Source organism: Halichoerus grypus, chromosome 14 (genome assembly GCF_964656455.1).
Source record: "Halichoerus grypus chromosome 14, mHalGry1.hap1.1, whole genome shotgun sequence".
NCBI lineage: Eukaryota > Metazoa > Chordata > Mammalia > Carnivora > Phocidae > Halichoerus > Halichoerus grypus.
The window spans coordinates 79,213,241-79,231,209 of NC_135725.1; the positions used below are offsets into that span (position 1 = coordinate 79,213,241).

At 44.9% G+C, this 17,969-nt stretch overlaps 1 protein-coding gene across 1 annotated transcript in view; it reads right to left on the bottom strand.

Moving 5' to 3' along the window:
* The window catches only part of BRINP1 (BMP/retinoic acid inducible neural specific 1), a 170,443-nt gene that overhangs the window by 8,490 nt on the left and 143,984 nt on the right, over positions 1 to 17,969 (bottom strand). Inside the window, exon 7 of the mRNA XM_036090482.2 lies at positions 15,843 to 16,065. Coding sequence (XP_035946375.1) covers positions 15,843 to 16,065 — 223 coding nt within the window. The remainder of the gene's footprint in view (positions 1 to 15,842; positions 16,066 to 17,969) is intronic.

The following is a 17,969-nucleotide window of genomic DNA, read 5'->3' on the forward strand; positions in this document are numbered from 1 at the left end:
AAACAGCAACAAGAACAAAACCTCTTCTTGACACTTAATCTCTTATGTATCCCCAAATCATAAACAGATGAATTACAGATCTAAATGAGAAAAGTCAAATAATAACAAAACTACTAACATCAACCAGCTTCGTTAGGAGAAAACATACGGGGACATTATGATGATATTGGAGGAAACAGAGATTTTTTAAAACAGCTCATCATAAAGGAAAAAAATGATTAATAGGGATATATTAAGATAAAATATATCCATCAAAAGATACCAGTTGAAGAATAAAAAGACAACCCTTAGTTAGAGCGTATATTTGCAATACCTCTGGCCAATCAGAGACTATATTTATAATATATAAGTAACTCCTACACTGGTTGGATGCTGGGCTCATCGGGGGGCATCTTATGCCACTGTTTAAATCAGAGTAGATGCAATTATCACAATTTTTATTTTTCTTGACAATGTACTCATTAAACTATTTAATATATGTTATTTGTCCCAGAAAGAAAGAAAGAAAGAAAGAAAGAAAGAAAGAAAGAAAGAAAGAAAGAAAGAAAAAAAAAAACTACAAAGCAGTAAGAAGAAATCTGATACTCAAAAGGCAAAATAGGCAAACGATATGAACAGGCACTTCATAAAAGAGGATATTCAAAAGACCAATAAGTACATGAAACTCCACTTCATTAGTCCTCAGGACAATGCCAATTAAAACTCCAATGGGATACATACTTTGGCAGGATGGCTAAAAGAATAAAAAAATGCAAATCAAAAAAGATGGGGACCGCTAAGTATGAGCGAAAGGATGTGGAGCAAGGGAGACTCTCCCGTGTTACTGGCAGGAGAGAAAATTGGTTCAGCGAATTCGAAAAACTGAAAGTATCTACTCAAGTAGATATTCGGTATAAAAAGAAGCAAAACTGAGCTGCAGTGCGTGTAGCAGGCGGGGAGTGCCCAGAGTAGGACACAGGTGGGGCTCTGCAGTGCTCATAATGGGTGCTTTTTATTTTTTATCTGGGTGCTGCCGGTGACGTGTGTGAACTCATCTCGTGAAAATTCATCTAGCCATACACTTATGATATTTTCAACTTCCTACAGGTCTGTACTACTTTACTAAAGCATTGATTTAAAAAAACCGTCCTTTAAAACAACCAGAATTATACTATGATGGCAGTATCCCTTTGCATTTTTATGTCTCTTTTAAACTTTCTAAAACTCTTCTGTTTGGTGCTCTAATTTGATCTTCACAGCTCTTCCGTGCCGTGGGTGGCGTTGAGAGGGGGTCGTGCATCTCATTTTAATGAGAGAACAGCTCAGCTCAGGGAGGGGACGTGACTTGCTGCAGGTCACCAGTGAGTTGTCACATCGCTGGGATTCTAACTCGCCCATTGTGAGCTTGCCGGCCAACTCGGAGGGCAGACGTGGGGAGGTGAATTGGAAGTGGCTCTGAAGGGGGATAAGAAAGAGCCATCCACAGATACTGTAAGAACTTCGTTCTATTTCTGACTCAGTCCACTGAGCCTCTAGATTCTATTCCAAACAGGAAGCCACTTCTGAGCCCCAGGGAAGAAAAAAGAAAAAAGAAAAAGAAAAAGAAAAAAATCTAAACTAAAAACAACAGAAAGGGTCTGAAGATGCTTATTTTCTTGCCTTACGTCAGCTGAGTGAGTCAACTGCCCTACTTGCTACAAATGCAGAATGACAAACAGGGATGCGAGTGGAGATCCGCCTCGTAGTGTTGGTTAGAACGAACCCTGCCCATCACTCACGGCGAAACCCAGCTGGCGGCATGCATCTCCCGGCCCCTCACCCAGACCCTACACCCTTGGGTTGCCGTGGGGTTCTGCCTCACAGACTGCCTTCTTTTTGCCCCCATAAATAGAAGAGAAATGCCAAAGACATTCTTAGTTCAAAGCTTCGTTGCCCCATGGTTGGGAGGGCACTTGCAGGCTTCTCTGACTGAGTCAGCTGTCCTGAGCCAGCCCAGGGTTATCTGTGGGCTTGTCCCTCTTCTGTAACAGGACAGTTTAATACACACTCAATATAGGTCTTTGTCACCAAATTGCTACCCTCCCCCCACAAACACATACATACATACACACACACACACACAAATGAATAGGTCAGGGACTATCAAAGTAGCAATTTACTCCAGGGAGAGCTGTCTGCGTTTAGAGTGACAGATTTTCAGAATCCCAGAGCTGAATGACGCTTAGACCAGACCGAGTCCATGGGAAACAGAGCCCAGACAGGTTATGTGCCTTGCTTCAAGTCACACAAGAAGTACCTAGACGCTCAGAGCCAGAATCGTCCCCCTGAGGAAGAACCTAATATACTGCAGAAAGGTACCATTATACCTGGCGTGAATATGCATGGGGGAAAAGGAAATATTCACACTTCTCAAGGATTACTGAACACTGGATCTGAATGGTTATTTATTCCTGGAGACAAAAATGTCAGTGTGGTCCACTAGTCAGAATAAGTGTTTATGGAGGTCAGGTAATCAATGGAGTTTTAGCTCGGTCTGTCTCACAGTAGGTCCAGGGGTTATTTCCTATAGTTATTTTCCTGATTCTAGAACACATACCCGGAATTATTCCATAACTGAAATACTCAGCAACTGGCAGAATCCTCTCCCTTTCCACTTCCAATATCCACACTACACATTGCCCAAATAATGAAATCATATTATGGAATATTCTCTCCCATTTTTAACCAGCTTCCAAGAAAATAAAACAACAATAACAAAATATGCACCTTGGCTGAAACATGTAGCAAGGGGTCAGAACCTTAAGATAAATACACTAAACAATCTTGATTGACAAAGGTTCCAAAGGGCAATTTTGTATTACAAAATGTTTCTTCACAAGGTCTCTGAAGAGTGCCCCTCTCCTTTCTACTAAAATGTATTACACTGCAAAAAAACATAAATAAATAAACAAAACCCACTATGTATGCCAGGTGGCTCACAGATCCTCTCAGAGACAGATCTATATTCCTTTCCCTTGAAATCTGGGCAGACTCTACCACTTTTTTGACCAATCCAAGAAGGCAAAAGCAATTCACCCAGTTTATAGACTCTGATCTCAAGAGACTTGCAGCTTCTACCTCCTGTTCTTGGAAAACTCCCTCTTGGAGCTGAGACCACTTACAAGCAATCTGACCACCCCACTGCCGCGATCACATGGAGAAACTCTGGGAAGGGAGAGGTACGCAGCCGAATCCAGCCTCTGGCCATCTCTTCCAAGGCACCAGACATGTGAGTGAAGCTTTCTTGGAACCTCCAGCCCAGCCCAGCTGCCAGCTGAATACCAGTGAGTGACTTCAAGTCAACTCCATGTGAACAGAATTGCTCAGCCAGTTCGGGCGCAAGTTGCTGACCTGTAGATCATGAGCATAATATGCTGGTTGGTGCTTTAAGCCTCTAAGTTTGGGTAGACTTATTATATAGGCAATAGATATTCAAATTACTCTATACCATGAGCCCCAAAGAGAACTGAGGCTATCTCTTCCCCATTCCCTTACTACCAGCCTATGTTACAGTACTAGGCAGCTTTCTAAATACGTCCCCTTGTTCCCCGAGATTCCAGGCAATTATCCTCAGGACCTGTGAAAATAATAGGATATCTCTCCCATGATTGTGTTCTGTTATTGGGCACAGTTGACCTAAAAAAGAGGTAGGTTATCTAGGTGTGCCTCATCTAACCAGGCGTGCCCCTTTACAAGCAGAAAGCTTTCTGTGGCTGTTAGCAGAACGAGAGCTCTGAGATCTGAAGCATAAGAAGGATCAGGGGCACCTTCGTTCCTTTGAAGATGGGGGAGTCCACATGCAGGGAGCTAAGAGTAAACCCTGACCAACAACCAGCAAGGAAATGGTGACCTCAGTCCTCCAACCACAATGAAGTGCATTCTGCCCACAACCTGAATGAGCTGGGAAGTGGGTTCTGCCCCAGAACCTCCCCATCTTTATTTCTGCCTGTGAGGTATGGGCAAGAGATTCAGCTATACCACACCCAGACTCCTGACCCGAGGAAACTGTGACATAATAAACATGTGTCACTTTAAGCCTCTAAATTTGTGGTACTTTTTTACAAAGCAATATCAAACTAATACAGGCTTCCTTCTCTGGCCAACACACTTCTCCACTTGGTTTCATTTTACTCTCTAATAAAATGACAGGAAGAAATCGGCTGATCGTTTAGATTCCCTGATGACGATGACATTTTATGATGGCATAATTTTAGGTCATTTACCTTCCTGAGCCTCAGATTCCTAGGGTAAAGCACCCCTAGTCTTGTCTATCAGTCCACCACTACCCTTCACATAGTTCCCAGCACCTAGTCGGCGCTCACTAAATATTTGTTGAATGAAGGAATGAATGGATGAATAAAGGAAGATTCGGTACAAAGATTAATGTAAATATTCTTTGCCAAGAACAAAGAACTGTGCCAAAGATGGCAACAGAAGGAGTATTATTGCAGGACATTTGGCCAGTCATGACTTTATGTGAGCCTTAGTTTTCTTACCTGTAAATGGAGAGACTAATCCTTGCTGTTAGCTCCCAGACAGGTTATTATGTATAAGGCTCAAATCAAATCATTGACAGGAAAGCCCTCTGCAAAGTAAAATAACCTGTACATAAGGTATTTGTCTTCGTTTACTTTGAAAGGTTAGGAATGTCCCTAAGCCTAATGGGGTAAATTTATTCTCTAATTATACCAGAAACTGAGTACCTTCCTGCTGTTACTTTGGCTTCTTCTGGCTAGCAGTCACGCCGCCTCTCAGCGGGAGCGGTGCCTACTGGGATGCAAAGCCATTAGCATCTGCTTCAGCAGGTGTCAGGAACTCAAGTCAAAGAAGACAAGCTGAAGGATGAGGATCTGTTGACAGGAGGGATACCTGTGGTACCACACCAAATAATCTGGGTCACTGCCTCTTAATCTGGTGTAAAGCACTTTTTCTAAGGCTATGTACTGAGGGATGCAATCTCTTGAAAAACTTCGAGAAGAAAGAGTTCTATGGCCAAATAAGTTTGAGAAACTATATGCCTATGACCCCATCTCTATTTAGGGTTTTTTTTTTTTAATTCAACATTTTCTAAACTTTTTCAATCAAAGACATCACTTCATTCCCCCCCCCACACACACACACATACACACACACATCACAATATCCTATAGGATTCACTTAGGGGAATTCATTTTTGCTTAGTTTCTACTAGTGAGGGGACGATGTATTTACGGCAGTGAGGGGAATATTCTAAGCCAAGGTTAGTGCAGTCCCCAGACCAGCAACATCAGTATCATCTGGGACCTAGGAACCATCCCAGACCTGTTGAATCAGAAATCCTGAGGGGGGGCGGGGCAGCAATCTATTTTTCAAAAAACCCTCTAGGTGATCAGGATGCCCACTCGAGCTTGAGAGCCACTGCTGTGATCCACAGATCAGTGGTAAAGCTCATGTCAACACAGGGAAGAAATAGTGAATCCTTTTACACCTGGGAGAGAAAGTCCATTGATTCTCTAGCTCATATTTCAAATGGCTAGCAGAGAACATTTACTAAACCAGAGCATTCCTTCTAATTTTTTTCTCTCCCAATAGCTACTCATCAGCTAAATGATAATATACAAATTCCATAGTTAGTATTCAATTCCTCCATAGTTTCATCTCAACATACGGGTCTAATCTTAATAACAACTAAGACAAATATACTAAGAGTTAATGTTAATTGACCACCTAGATATGCTAAGAACACTGCATATATATCTTAGGTAATCTTTACAATAACTTGGTGGGGAACGTTCTATTATTATCCTCATTTTACAGATGATGGCACTTAGGACCAGAAGACACTGAGCACACAGCTCACCCCCAGGATTTAACACCAGACTATCTGGTTCCAAAGCCCGTGCACTCATGTTCTTTTTCTACACTCTCTGTTTTCTGATTTCCCTCTCTGGATGAAATTAATCTTACAGTCAATTCTTGATATGTTGTTTTCTGGAATAGAAAACCATTCTCTCCACCCCAACTGCAAAGCATCATCATCCTGCAACTTCCATCTCAAAAGCTCCCTCAGTAAGCACTGTATCATTGTGGGCTGGGCAACTTTATCTGTCACTGGGAGCTGGGGGGAGACGTTGGTCACTGCCCTCATGCAATCTGTGGTCAAGACGGGGATGGCTGGGATGAAACACACGATTGCAAATGGGCCAAGTGTTGGAAAAAACTGCCACACGGGATGTAGTAAAGACATCCCATAGGACATTGCAAACTGGTCCCGTGTGTCTGGGCAATCATCCCTAAGAAATGGGGGCTTGATCTGAAAGTTAAAGGATGAATAGATTAATCCAGCCAAAGAGGCGAGGGGATTCTCCAGTCTTCCCCAATAGGGACGTATTTCTCTCCCTTCTTACCTCTACTGCTACACAAATTGTTTTTACAATGGGAACCATAATAGAATCTACTTCATAGGCTTGTTGTAAGGATGCAATGAGTAAATAAACGTAAGGCGCTTAAAACCGTGCCTGGTATATATGTTAACTATTATTATCATTATTTTTTTTTTCTTACTGTATGACCTTGAGCAAGTTGTTCCACTAACAGTGGCAAGTTAGTAGGAGTAAGAGCTTCTGTCTCAGGACAAACTAGTGTAATTGACCTCCACGCGAGTGACTCACCACACAGCTGAATAAATAAATGTGCGATGTTCACTGAATACCCACGACCGGTTGGTTATGCGCAGACAAAGCCCACATGCCTCTGTTCCCTCCAAGTAACAAGCACGCCTGTTCTCACATCTGCTTATGCCAGTTGTATTTGCCATGATTCGATCATGGAAGTCGAAGTCAAATAAATCAATTAAATATGAGCTGTCTTTTTCTGTGGAAACTAATTTGAATTCTATGAACAAATTCTAGAAAGACATTTGCTGGGGGAAAAAAATGTCATCGATTGAAATAAAGGAGAAGTACCTGAAAATGATTAGGAGGGGACATGAAAATCTACAAATGTTTAGATTGTTTCCTAAGAGTCTTTAAACTGTTGCTCCACTTTGAATAAACAGAAGTTGGAAATGTTATACAATGACGGGTGTGGTTTATGCAAGAAAGCCAGTAAAATGTCAAACAGAATATACCAGCACCCTCAAAAAAGATTCTGGCCCTACTTCAAAAGGGTTGGCCAAGGAATATTCATGTATATATTTTAAGTAAAAATAAAACGTGTTTTAGATATGTGCGGCATGTATATACATTTTAGGATTCCCTATTTTTAACTTTTGCAATTAACTGACAAATTTTTGGTCTCTAATTTTGTCTGATAAGGAGCCACGGGCTTTGACATCTTACTATATGCTAAAAGTGGCATACATGTTCTTTTATTGATTTTCTAACATTAGGTATTATTTTTCTCTCTACCATACCAATTAGAAAAATGAAGCTCAGATACCTTAATACCGTGCCAGGTTTACATTGTTAGTAAATGTACCTTCTTCTTGGCCTATCAGACTCCAGATTGTGAAGTCTTAGGTATCTTAAATTACATTGCCTCACTTCTGTATTGTTACATGTGGCTGGGCTCGTGCTTTGTCTCCTCCAGCGGAAACATCCATTTCTTGGAGGCAGAAACAGTGTCCTCATCAAATATCTAGGGTTGACTACCCCTGTGCTCCTGATTACATTAATACTGTATCCGCACATTTCTTTATAAGTTACGAAGAGTTTTCACATATATCCTATAAATTGACTGGGACGGCAGCTCTACGGGGTAGCTATTCTTATTATCCTGAGCGTACAGATGAGGAAACAGAGGGCTCAGGGAGGTTTAGAGATTTGTGGAGGTCACACATGTAATAAGTAGCAGAGCAGAGACTGTCTAATAAACTGAACCTGACTTCAATAAAATATAAGAAGTCCTATCCCTCTGCCTCACTGCAGGAGTCTATGGAGATTAAATCCCGAGGCGAGTTAAGTAAAGGGTTCAGAGAAGAATCAAAACCAATGCGGAAACAGAGGGTCATCATAATAGGGCTAACGATTATCTTGGTAGCCAGAATCTTTCCATAGACACCGATTAAACACCCTGTGGAGCAGGAAATATGTTAAAAGCTGACGTGGGTTCAGAAGCTATGGCCCCAGGGTTGGAGGGACGCCCCCAAGAGATTTTCATCTCAACAATGCACAATCACATTGTGCTTGGGGAAGGCCCGGACTGGACTGCTGGGTCAAGGCCACGTGAATATGAGAAGTAAAAATAAACCAAAGACCAAGAGTCATCGGAAAATGCCAATAATTCTATTGCCCGCCCTCAAGTTAAAGTGCCATGGATCTGCTTTGCCTTGTAATACTCTAACCTCTACAAAAATCAGGTGACAGCATGCAGCAAAGAAATACCAAATCACAGTGACATTAAGTACCTACTCAGCGCTAGGGATTTCTCTTCATCTCATTGAATTTCATAGACTCTGGGACGTGCCTATTTTTGTCCCCCTTTTGTTCTTTGTTTCTTTTTTCTCTTTTTCTTCGATAAGGTACATTTCACAAAGTCACATAGGTAGCAAGAGATACTTTCAGGATTTGGATCCAGGTCAGCTGAAGACAATCTCCATCTGCAGTTTCCATCTGACCATACTGCTTGGATTGTCACAGTCTGAGGGCCTCGGTTTTAATCCTGGTGTATTCACGAATTCCCTGAGTGACCTTAGACAAGTCACTTCACCCCCTCTGGCCTCATTTTCTTCACTTATGAATGAGGAAGACAATCTAACCACACACAGTATATGTGGAAAAAATCCTTAAATTATTTATATGGCAATGGGACACAATTGTAAAATATTATGTTGCCATGCTTTGGGGACCCCATTCCAAGTAGAAAATAATTTATTTGTCCCTTCAGTGAACAATGTTTTTTGAATAGCTACTGTGTGCCGATTCCCATGCTAGGAGATTAGGGTGTTAAAGTGGTCAAGAACGTGGTTACAGACACTTGCCTGGAGCTGTTGGTCTCATAAGACAGATAGGCATTAATAAATAGATAAGCAAAGGTGTTATAGTTAACTGAAGTTTGGGGCTTCATTTGGGAAGTCAGGATGTTAGGAAAGCATATCAAATAGGCCCCGACACCCTTTCAATGCAAGGAACACAGCCTTCGAAGCTGAGATCTGAAAGACATGCAGAAGCTACTGCAGTGGAGGAAAAGGAGAGAACATTCCAGAAAGAGGGAAGAACCTGTGTGAAGCCCTGCGGAGTGGGAGGAAGCATGCACATTTAGTGAAATGAAAGATTAGCGGGGTTGCATCCGTGACAGCCAAGAAGAGGCATGCAACAGAGAGGGAGGAGGTAGGCAGGGGCCAGATTGTGGCAGACCTCTAGGTCAGTTTAAGATTTTGCTCTTCCTCCTAAGAGCAGTGATTAATTACCAAAGCCTTTAAGCAGGGATGCAGCAAGACTGAATTTGCTTCTTAAGCAATAATTCTGACCGTCTCGTGGAACATAGATTGGAAAGGGGGTACAATAGATTCTGGGAGACACGGTTTAAAGGCCATTGTAGGGGCGCCTGGGTGGCTCAGTTGGCTAAGCGGCTGCCTTCAGCTCAGGTCATGATCCCAGGGTCCTGGGATCGAGCCCTGCATCAGGCTCCCTGCTCAGTGGGGGAGCCTATTTCTCCCTCTCCCTCTGCTGCTCCCCCTGCTTGTGCTTTCTCTCGCTCTCTCTCCTGCCCTCTGTCAAATAAATAAAATCTTTTTTTAAAAGGCCATTGTAATTTGGGGCAAAAGATCTTAGTTTGAGCTACAGGCTACTCATTAAAACTGACTAAGATTTAATTACTGATCTTATATCAATATTTTGGAGTTGAACTGTGATTCTCTCAGTCTCTCCAAGTGATATTTCTCCTACAGTTGGGCAAGACCTCAAGGTAAAGGAGTCCAGTTGTTTTCAAATTGTTTAAGGAAAAAAGATCCCCTTATTTTCCCAAGTGAGTTCGAATTCAGACTTCCCATAAAGAAAATGGACATGGGGCGCCTGGGTGGCTCAGTCGTTAAGCGTCTGCCTTCGGCTCAGGTCATGATCCCAGGGTCCTGGGATGGAGCCCCGCATCGGGCTCCCTGCTCGGTGGGAAGCCTGCTTCTCCCTCTCCCACTCCCCCTGCTTGTGTTCCCTCTCTCGCTGTGTCTCTCTCTCTGTCAAATAAGTAAATAAAATCTTAAAAAAAAAAAGAGAGAAAATGGATATAAAGAGCTGCTCTGGTGAAAGGTGAGGTGGCATCGCTCACTGCTCAGCCTGCACCTGCCCCCACAAGGCACACGTTTTGCACCCCGTGTCCTCTGGGGCACCTGCTACAGACCCACTATGGATTTAATGTGGCCCATGCAAGCCCATACAGGGCAGAGCCGCGACCTGAACTCAGGCCCTCTGGTTCAAAGCTGTGTCCTTTTCAAAAGCACACCCTGCCACTAAATAATGATGTTTTGAGGACAAATGCCCTGTTGCTTGTTTCTTTAAGTGCCTTCCAGGGTCTGGTGTTGGGCTGGGAGGCCAGGTGGTCAGTCAACGTTTATGGAATTGCACGGAAGCCTGCTGCTTTATGCTCGCCCTTCTCCCTTCTTCCCTCCTTTCCTTCCTACCTTCCTCTTTTTTTTTTTTTTCCTTTCTCCCTCCCTCTCTCCATCCCTCTGTCCTCCTTCCCTTCTTTGCAAGGAGAGTGGAGTGATTTCCATCACCAAGCGGTTCGTAGTCTAGGCAGGGGATCTGAACGCCCTGGGCCACCATCCTCGGCAACAGGTAGGAGAGCCTAGAGGTTACAGGAAAGGACTGCCAGGGTTTGAATCCTGCCTCTTACCTGCGGTGTGATTTCCAGCAAGTCAGTTAACATCTCTGTGCCTTAACTTCCTGGATACTCATAAAATGGGACGATTTGCTGCTGCCTGGTAAGGTCATCTGCCTGGGCTCCAGAGTTGATGATTCAGGGTTCCACGGCTGGGGCCATTTCCTAAATCTCAGCACACTACATTCCAGCCTATAAAATTCTAATCCCAATCCATCACCACCCCGATGACCTTATTGAGCTAACCCTGCCTTTGGTATCATCATACACTCAAACCACGGTGTCTCTGCCTCTGCATACTGCTCAGAGCCTGCGCCAGCCCTTGACCAGCAAGCCCACCGATGAGAGAGCAAGACAGTTCCAATACTGCCACTTACCTGCCCTGTGACCTTGGGCCAGTTAATTACATCTCTGCCTCATCAGTTCCCTCATCTATAAGGCAATCAACTTTGTAGAGATAGTATATATATATATATATATATATATAATAAAATATGTCATCATTACCAACACTTAGACTTGTTGAGTATTACCATGGGCTAACTAACTTACATGCAAAATATCAGTGCCTGGTAAAAATAACAATAAGGAAAATAGCTGACATATATTGTGTGTTTTCCATGTGGCAGACACCGTTCTAAGCATTTTATGTGGGTTAAAGCATCTAATCTTCAAAACAGCCTTAAGAAGTTGGTGCTATTATTAGCCCCATTTTACATATGAGAAAACTGAGGCTCAAAGCCGGTGCTAACTTCCCCAGGGTTACAGGATAAGCTGCTGACCAACCTGGGCTTTGAACCCAGGCAGTCTGACTCTAGAATCTCTATACTTAGCCAGCTTTCCTGCTTGTTATAATAGCTGCTCAGTAAGAGGCTGTTATCGTTTTATAATTAGTCTTATTTGCCCTACATATAAGATGGTCACCTCTAAGCTCTACTTATACTCATTTTATCTCCAAAAAAGATTCCCTCTGTCCCCAAAGACCCACAGCCCCCAATATTCACTCCCTTGAATCCGGGCTGGACTTTGGCCCACAGAATATGGCGGAATGGACTCTGTCTGACATCCAGAGCTAAGACAGAAGAAGTCGAACAGCTTCCTTTTGGTCTGAATATGCTGTCGCACTGCCAGAAGCCTGGACCACATGGACAGGGCACGTGTAGGCAGTCTGCCCGGCAGCCTCCACTGAGCTCCCAGCCGAGAGCCAGCAGTTTGCCAGCCATGGGCATGACGTCCAGTCCAGTCAAGCCCTCAAAGGAGCTCGGCCCCGGCCGACTTGAGAGACCCCCGGCTGTGGCCCTGTCAACCTACAGAATCATGACAGTTGATAAGAAAGTGTTGTTTTGAGCCACTAAGTCTTGGGGTGAGTTTGTTGGTGGCACTGCATAACCAGAATGTGCCCCTTTTGCCTTCCAGCCCCGTGTTAAGGTTCCAGGATGCCTTAAAACTAAGCCCCGATTACCTAGACTTGACTGACCACTTAATTTTATAGGTAAACACCTCTTTGAAGTAACAATAAAATAATTAATATTTATTGGCCTTGGGTATATTATTAAACTCTCTGTGCCTCAATTCCTTTACCTGTAAAATAGAAATAGTAAGATAGTGAAAGTACCTAGTTCCTAAGGTTGCAGTGAGGCAGAAATGAGCTAATTCATCTAAGGTGCTTAGAACAGTGCCTGGCCTTTAGAATACATATATAAAGTGATAGCACCCTCTTTCTCTCTGCCGCGCCCCGACCCCTCTCTTAATGGAGCCAGACATTTTATAGGTTTCTTAAAATTTTTCAATCTTCGTCCTCATACTTAACCCGAAGGCAAAGGTTATTAACCCATGTCGTCGGGGAGGTGCAGGGACTAACAGAGAGCCTCGTGGCTGGTGAACGATGGAGCCAGGACGTGGACCCAGTCCGTGTGTGGTTAAAGCCCCAGGCTCTTTCCCTGTCCCACCCCTGCCTCGACACCACCACCCCTCCGCGACGCATGTAAAAATCCCTCTGACCCACGGGAGCGATGGCATCTGCTTGGTGGACTCCTCTACCCTGGAGCCCGGCTCACAGACAAATTACAGCAGAGCGATGGCCTCATTTGCAAATTCCAGCTCGCTCAGCCCCGGTGGCCCAAGGCCCCCTGCGTTAGCACCTTTGTGTGACACCAGTCCGTGGCGGGGAGGTGCGCTGCTGCCGGTGTGAGAAGCACTCATTAAAGGCTCCGATTCGGATGTCAGGAAGCAGCTCACAACCAGCAAGGAGGTTCAGCTCTCCTGGGAAGGCTTCAGAGGAATCCACGCGGAGCCGAGTTTCTGCGCCCGGCACCCCCCAGTACCCAGCATTCAATACTTGTTAAATGAACATAATTGACTGACTTGCCAAGGTGGAATTCTGGACACCCTCCCCAGGTGAGTAGAGGAGGGATGCTGTGATTAGGGCAAGTTTTCTCATCTCAGGAGGAGAGAAGGCAACACTGTGAGTTCTTCGTTTGAAGGTGCAGCAGGACATTTCTAGCCTGACAGCTTGCACGGGAAGAGCTGTGGACATCTGCACTCAGCATAGGGAGGTGATCTGCTGAAGGTCTCACAGCTTGCTAATGGGAAGGCAGGATCTCAATCTAGCCCCCTGATCCTGTCTGGGGTTCTTCCCATTCCTCTGAGGAGAGAAACGGACTTCGAAGAGGTAATTAAGTTAAAATTAGGTCATTGAGGTGAGCCTCAACCCAACAGGACTGGTGTCCTTCTAAGAAGAAGAGACTGGGACACCGAGAAGCACAGAGGGAAAGCCATGTGAGGACACAGGGAGGAGGCGGCCATGTATAACCAAAGAGAGAGGATTGAGAAGAAATCAACTCTGCTGACACATCAGTCTCAGACTTCCAGCCTCCAGAACTATGAGAAAATAAATTTCTGGTGTCTAAACCACTCAGTCTGTGGTACTTTGCTATGGCGGCCCCGCCAAGCTAATTTTATATATATATATATATATATGGAGCTGTTCGTGATTGCTAACAGAACCCCTCCTCTGAAAGACATCCTTCACAGCACTGTTTACTGTGCTCATTTCTGAACCCCCCACTGTGCCTGAGGCAGGTCACATGACAGAAGCCTAGATGGAATCTCCTTTAGGCACTCGCTCATGGTGGCGGTTTGGGCACGGGCTGCAGATGACAAGGAAGCCATTTTGTGACTGGACCCCTTTCCTAGTTCCTGCTCTTGGGGCACTGCAACAAGTGAGCAACGGGCAGAGCAAATCCTATTTGGTTCATAAACTAGGTGCGAAGCAATGGGTTCAGAGTTGGAAGGAATGGGAAAAACAGAGATGAGCACAGACAAGTGTATAAGGAGGAGATTTCATAGTGAAGAAATAGGGAAGACGGGCAGGGGCTTTAAAGTAATGTAGATGGATTTAAAATAAGGAGCTTTCTGGATTGGCTGGTGCAATCAAGAAAGACTTCATGGAGGAGGCAACATTTGATCAGAGTCTGAAAAAATAAGAGGAAGACGAGTGGGTGCACGGAGGTGGTTGGAATGAGGGAGATGTTTAGGAGAGTGTAGTGGTCTTTAATCTTTGAGTACCTGTGGAGCTGGATGATGAAGAACACAGTATTTAGAATCATAGAGCCAGGGGAGCTTGTCTCTTCCTCTTATGGCAGGGCTTCCAAACCTCAGCACCGTTGACTTTTTGGAGAAGGGTAATTCTTTTGTGTGGGGACTGCCCTGTGCAGTAGCACGCCCACACCATTATGATACTCAGAAATGTCTTCAGACATTTCTAACTGTTCTCTGGGGACAGAATCATCTCCAGCTGAGACCTGCTGATGTACACTGTAGTTCTGTACCAATTACTTGACCTCTCTGTGCTTGTTCTTTGATCTGCACAATGGGCGTAACAATCATACATATAAAAACACGTGGCTGACAGTGAACTTGTTAAGGAAATGTGACTTAGCCTTACTCTTCTATTTATTTTTTTAAAAGATTTATTTATTTGAGAGAGAGAGAAAGAGAGCAAGCACGGGAAGGGGCAGAGGGAGAGACTCCTGCGGAGGGCAGAGCCCAACCCAGGGCTTGATCTCAGGAGCCAGGAGATCAGGACCTGAGCTGAAACCAAGAGACAGACGCTTAACCTACTGAGCCACCCGGGCGCCCCTTAGCCTTACTCTTTTATGGAGTGGATCTCTTTTCTCTGAATAAAGCTGATCCCCTAACCCCCACACGTGGAATGAATAAAGACAGCACTGCGCTGGTTGACGCTGGGTGCGCAGCCCCCAAGCTGCCTTCTGCTGGCTAGTGACCCCTTTGTGGGCCTGCTAGAGGAAACACCCAGAGGCAGCTCATACATGCCCTGGGAGAGTGGAGTCCGAAAGGCCTGGATTTGAATCCCGGCTCCTTCCTGACGGGTTCCAGAGAGAGTAAATAAACCCAGAAGACCAGGGAGCTTTGGTCTTGCAGCCCAGAGGGAGGCAGGTGAGGCATCCAGGCATTTAAGGAGGCTCTCACTCTCAGGTGAGAACCTTGCACTCCCAGGACCCAACCACGGAGGGCCTCCTTAAATTGTTCATGGTCTGTGCCTTGTTTGTTCTATTGACTCCAGGCCCCATCAAAGGCCCTCCATTCCTAGCTGACTGATGAGTTAACCCGGTGTCTTCACCATGGAAGATGGGGATGCTAAAATCTGCCTTGTCGAGTAATTTTAAAATTAAATAGATAATACATTGTAAGCAACGAGAAGAATGTCACATGGCAGTCAGGGCTAAGGTTGGTTCCCTTCCACAGTCTGATGGATCAGACAGAAGGCAGAGGCCGGGAGTTCAGGGCATATTCAGGAAACAGCGAGAAATCCAAGGATAGCCAGTACAGTAGCAGAGAAGCCAGAGACGATCCAGAAAACGGTCGGTCTGGACCACACAGGGCCCGGCGGGCCACCGGCAAGTGCACCCTCCGCCGGGCATCCCCCGGGGCATCCCCCGGGGCAATGAGAGGACGAAGCTAGCACTGGGCCTAAGCCTGCAGAAGCGGCAGGTGGGGGCCGCACTTACCTCTCCCGGGGCAGCTGGTGGTTGGGATTGTGGCGGCAGCGGACGCTGAGACCGAAGAGCTTGCGGGCCGTGCGCTGGATCTTCTGCCTCTGGGCCTCGGTGGTGCTCTGCAGGAGTTTGTAACGGTTCTGCAGGTCCCAGTCGTTGCCCCAGTGCTGATGGATGCTCCCGATGGTCAGGAAGTGGTTGCTGGGGAGACGCTTCATAAAGGATTTAAACTCATCTAGCAAGAGACAAAGGCCAAGAGAGAAGGGCTGAGCGTGGGGCAGCCCCCATCTGAGGTTGCCTCTCATGCTCAGCCCCACCTACCAACACAGCGGGTTTGCAAATAAAACTTCCTCCTTTGAGGCCCACGAACACTGCTGCTCCAGCCCACTCTGCTCTGACCACTCCACTTTCAGGAAGGGTCCTTTTCCTTTGCTCTCACGGGAGTGAATCTGCAGCCTGCATCCCCACAGAAAACAGGGCTTCCCAAACTCCGGTCATCTGAATGCCAGCTTGATAATGATAGTCACATCTCATTTGTACTTCTTTTTACTTAATATTTTCTTTGAATCAATTAAACCACTTTTTTTTTATCTAATTCTGCATTAGGAAACCTCCATCACATGCTTTCAATAGAATGGGCGCTATAAAAATAAAGCTGGACTAATTGTACATAATAAAAAAATAAAATAAAATAAAGTTAAAAAAATAAAGCTGGAAACACAAATACGATGAAAACCGTATTAACAGATCCTGGACCGATACCGTTGCCAGCTAAATGCTCAAGGCCCTGCGCCTGCTCTCATTGAGACATACAGGAAGGTCGTGAGTGATAGACAGGTGCTAAAAGTGTATTAGCACCAACTGGTGTCATCTGCAGGGTTGAGGGAGAACTGAGATGGGTCAAGCTCCCCACTGTGTGATCCAGTCATGCTGGAGGTTGTCAGTGTACCCTTTCATGTCACGTCCCATTTTGGGGACACCCCAGCTGAAGAGATGGGGGCAAATCCTGGGTCTCTGGGGGGAAGTTTTCTGCCTCAGTGTGTGGTTCTGTGTTTCAGAGTTTCAGTATTTGCTAAAACTTGACACGGCCTTAGAGGTTCTCTAGGCCAGCTTTCTGGTTCTGCATAGAGGGAAACTGAGGCCCAGAGTGGGGAGATGATTTTATGAAGGTAGAACAGCCTGCAAGTGACAAGAGGCAGGATGCAAATCAGAGCCGTTGTTTTTTTTTAATATAATATTCACCCCTGCCCCATCCCCACCCCCCACTATTGGGAAAAGAATTAAGAAGTTGATCATATTGCAGGGGAAAAAAAGCTAAATGCTTAGGGATATATATATATATATATATTTATACATATATGTATATATATAAAATATGTATATTTATATTTATATATACATATATGTATTTGCAACTTAGTACTTTCACTTCGTGTTATAAAACCTACAAGGAAATTTCAGGTCCATTAGGCGTTCATTTATTTTTAAAAATGCCTACATAGCTTTCAACAAGCACCATCCTCAGTCTGAAACACCTAACCCATATAAGTGATTTTACAGCAAACCTATGAGGTGGGTACTTTTAGTGCCTCCTTTTATAGAAACTAGGACACAGAGAAGTCAGTTGACTTCCCAAGGTCACACAGCCAGTAAATGGTAGAATTAGAACTCTAGCCAGGCTCTGAATCTTATGCTCTTACTCAGCATTATACGCTTACTCTCAACACATAAGGAGAACCAGTATATTGGGAGAAACATAAATAAATAAAAGGTGCTGAAAACAGGACTCTCGGACTCCCACGAACGTTCCGGCACGTCATTATTGACAGTAGGACATGCAGGAGACCGAACCGCATCTCGGCCCCTGAGCAGCTGTAGGACCATCATGCTTTCAATACCTCAGTTTCCCCATCTGTCAAACAGCTATCCTGGCACCCCATGCAAATCTTGAGAGAGTGACATTGGACTGCCTCTGCCGAAATAGTTCTCGACGAACAGAAAGTGTTCAGGGGATGCATGGCGACGTAGGATTGGAAGGGTATCGGACAACTGTGCTGACTGATTTATTTGGGGAGCTGGCTGGAGGCAGGGGGCTGGCCCTAATGACTCTATGCTCTTTGGCTGCCCACCCCTGCCCCC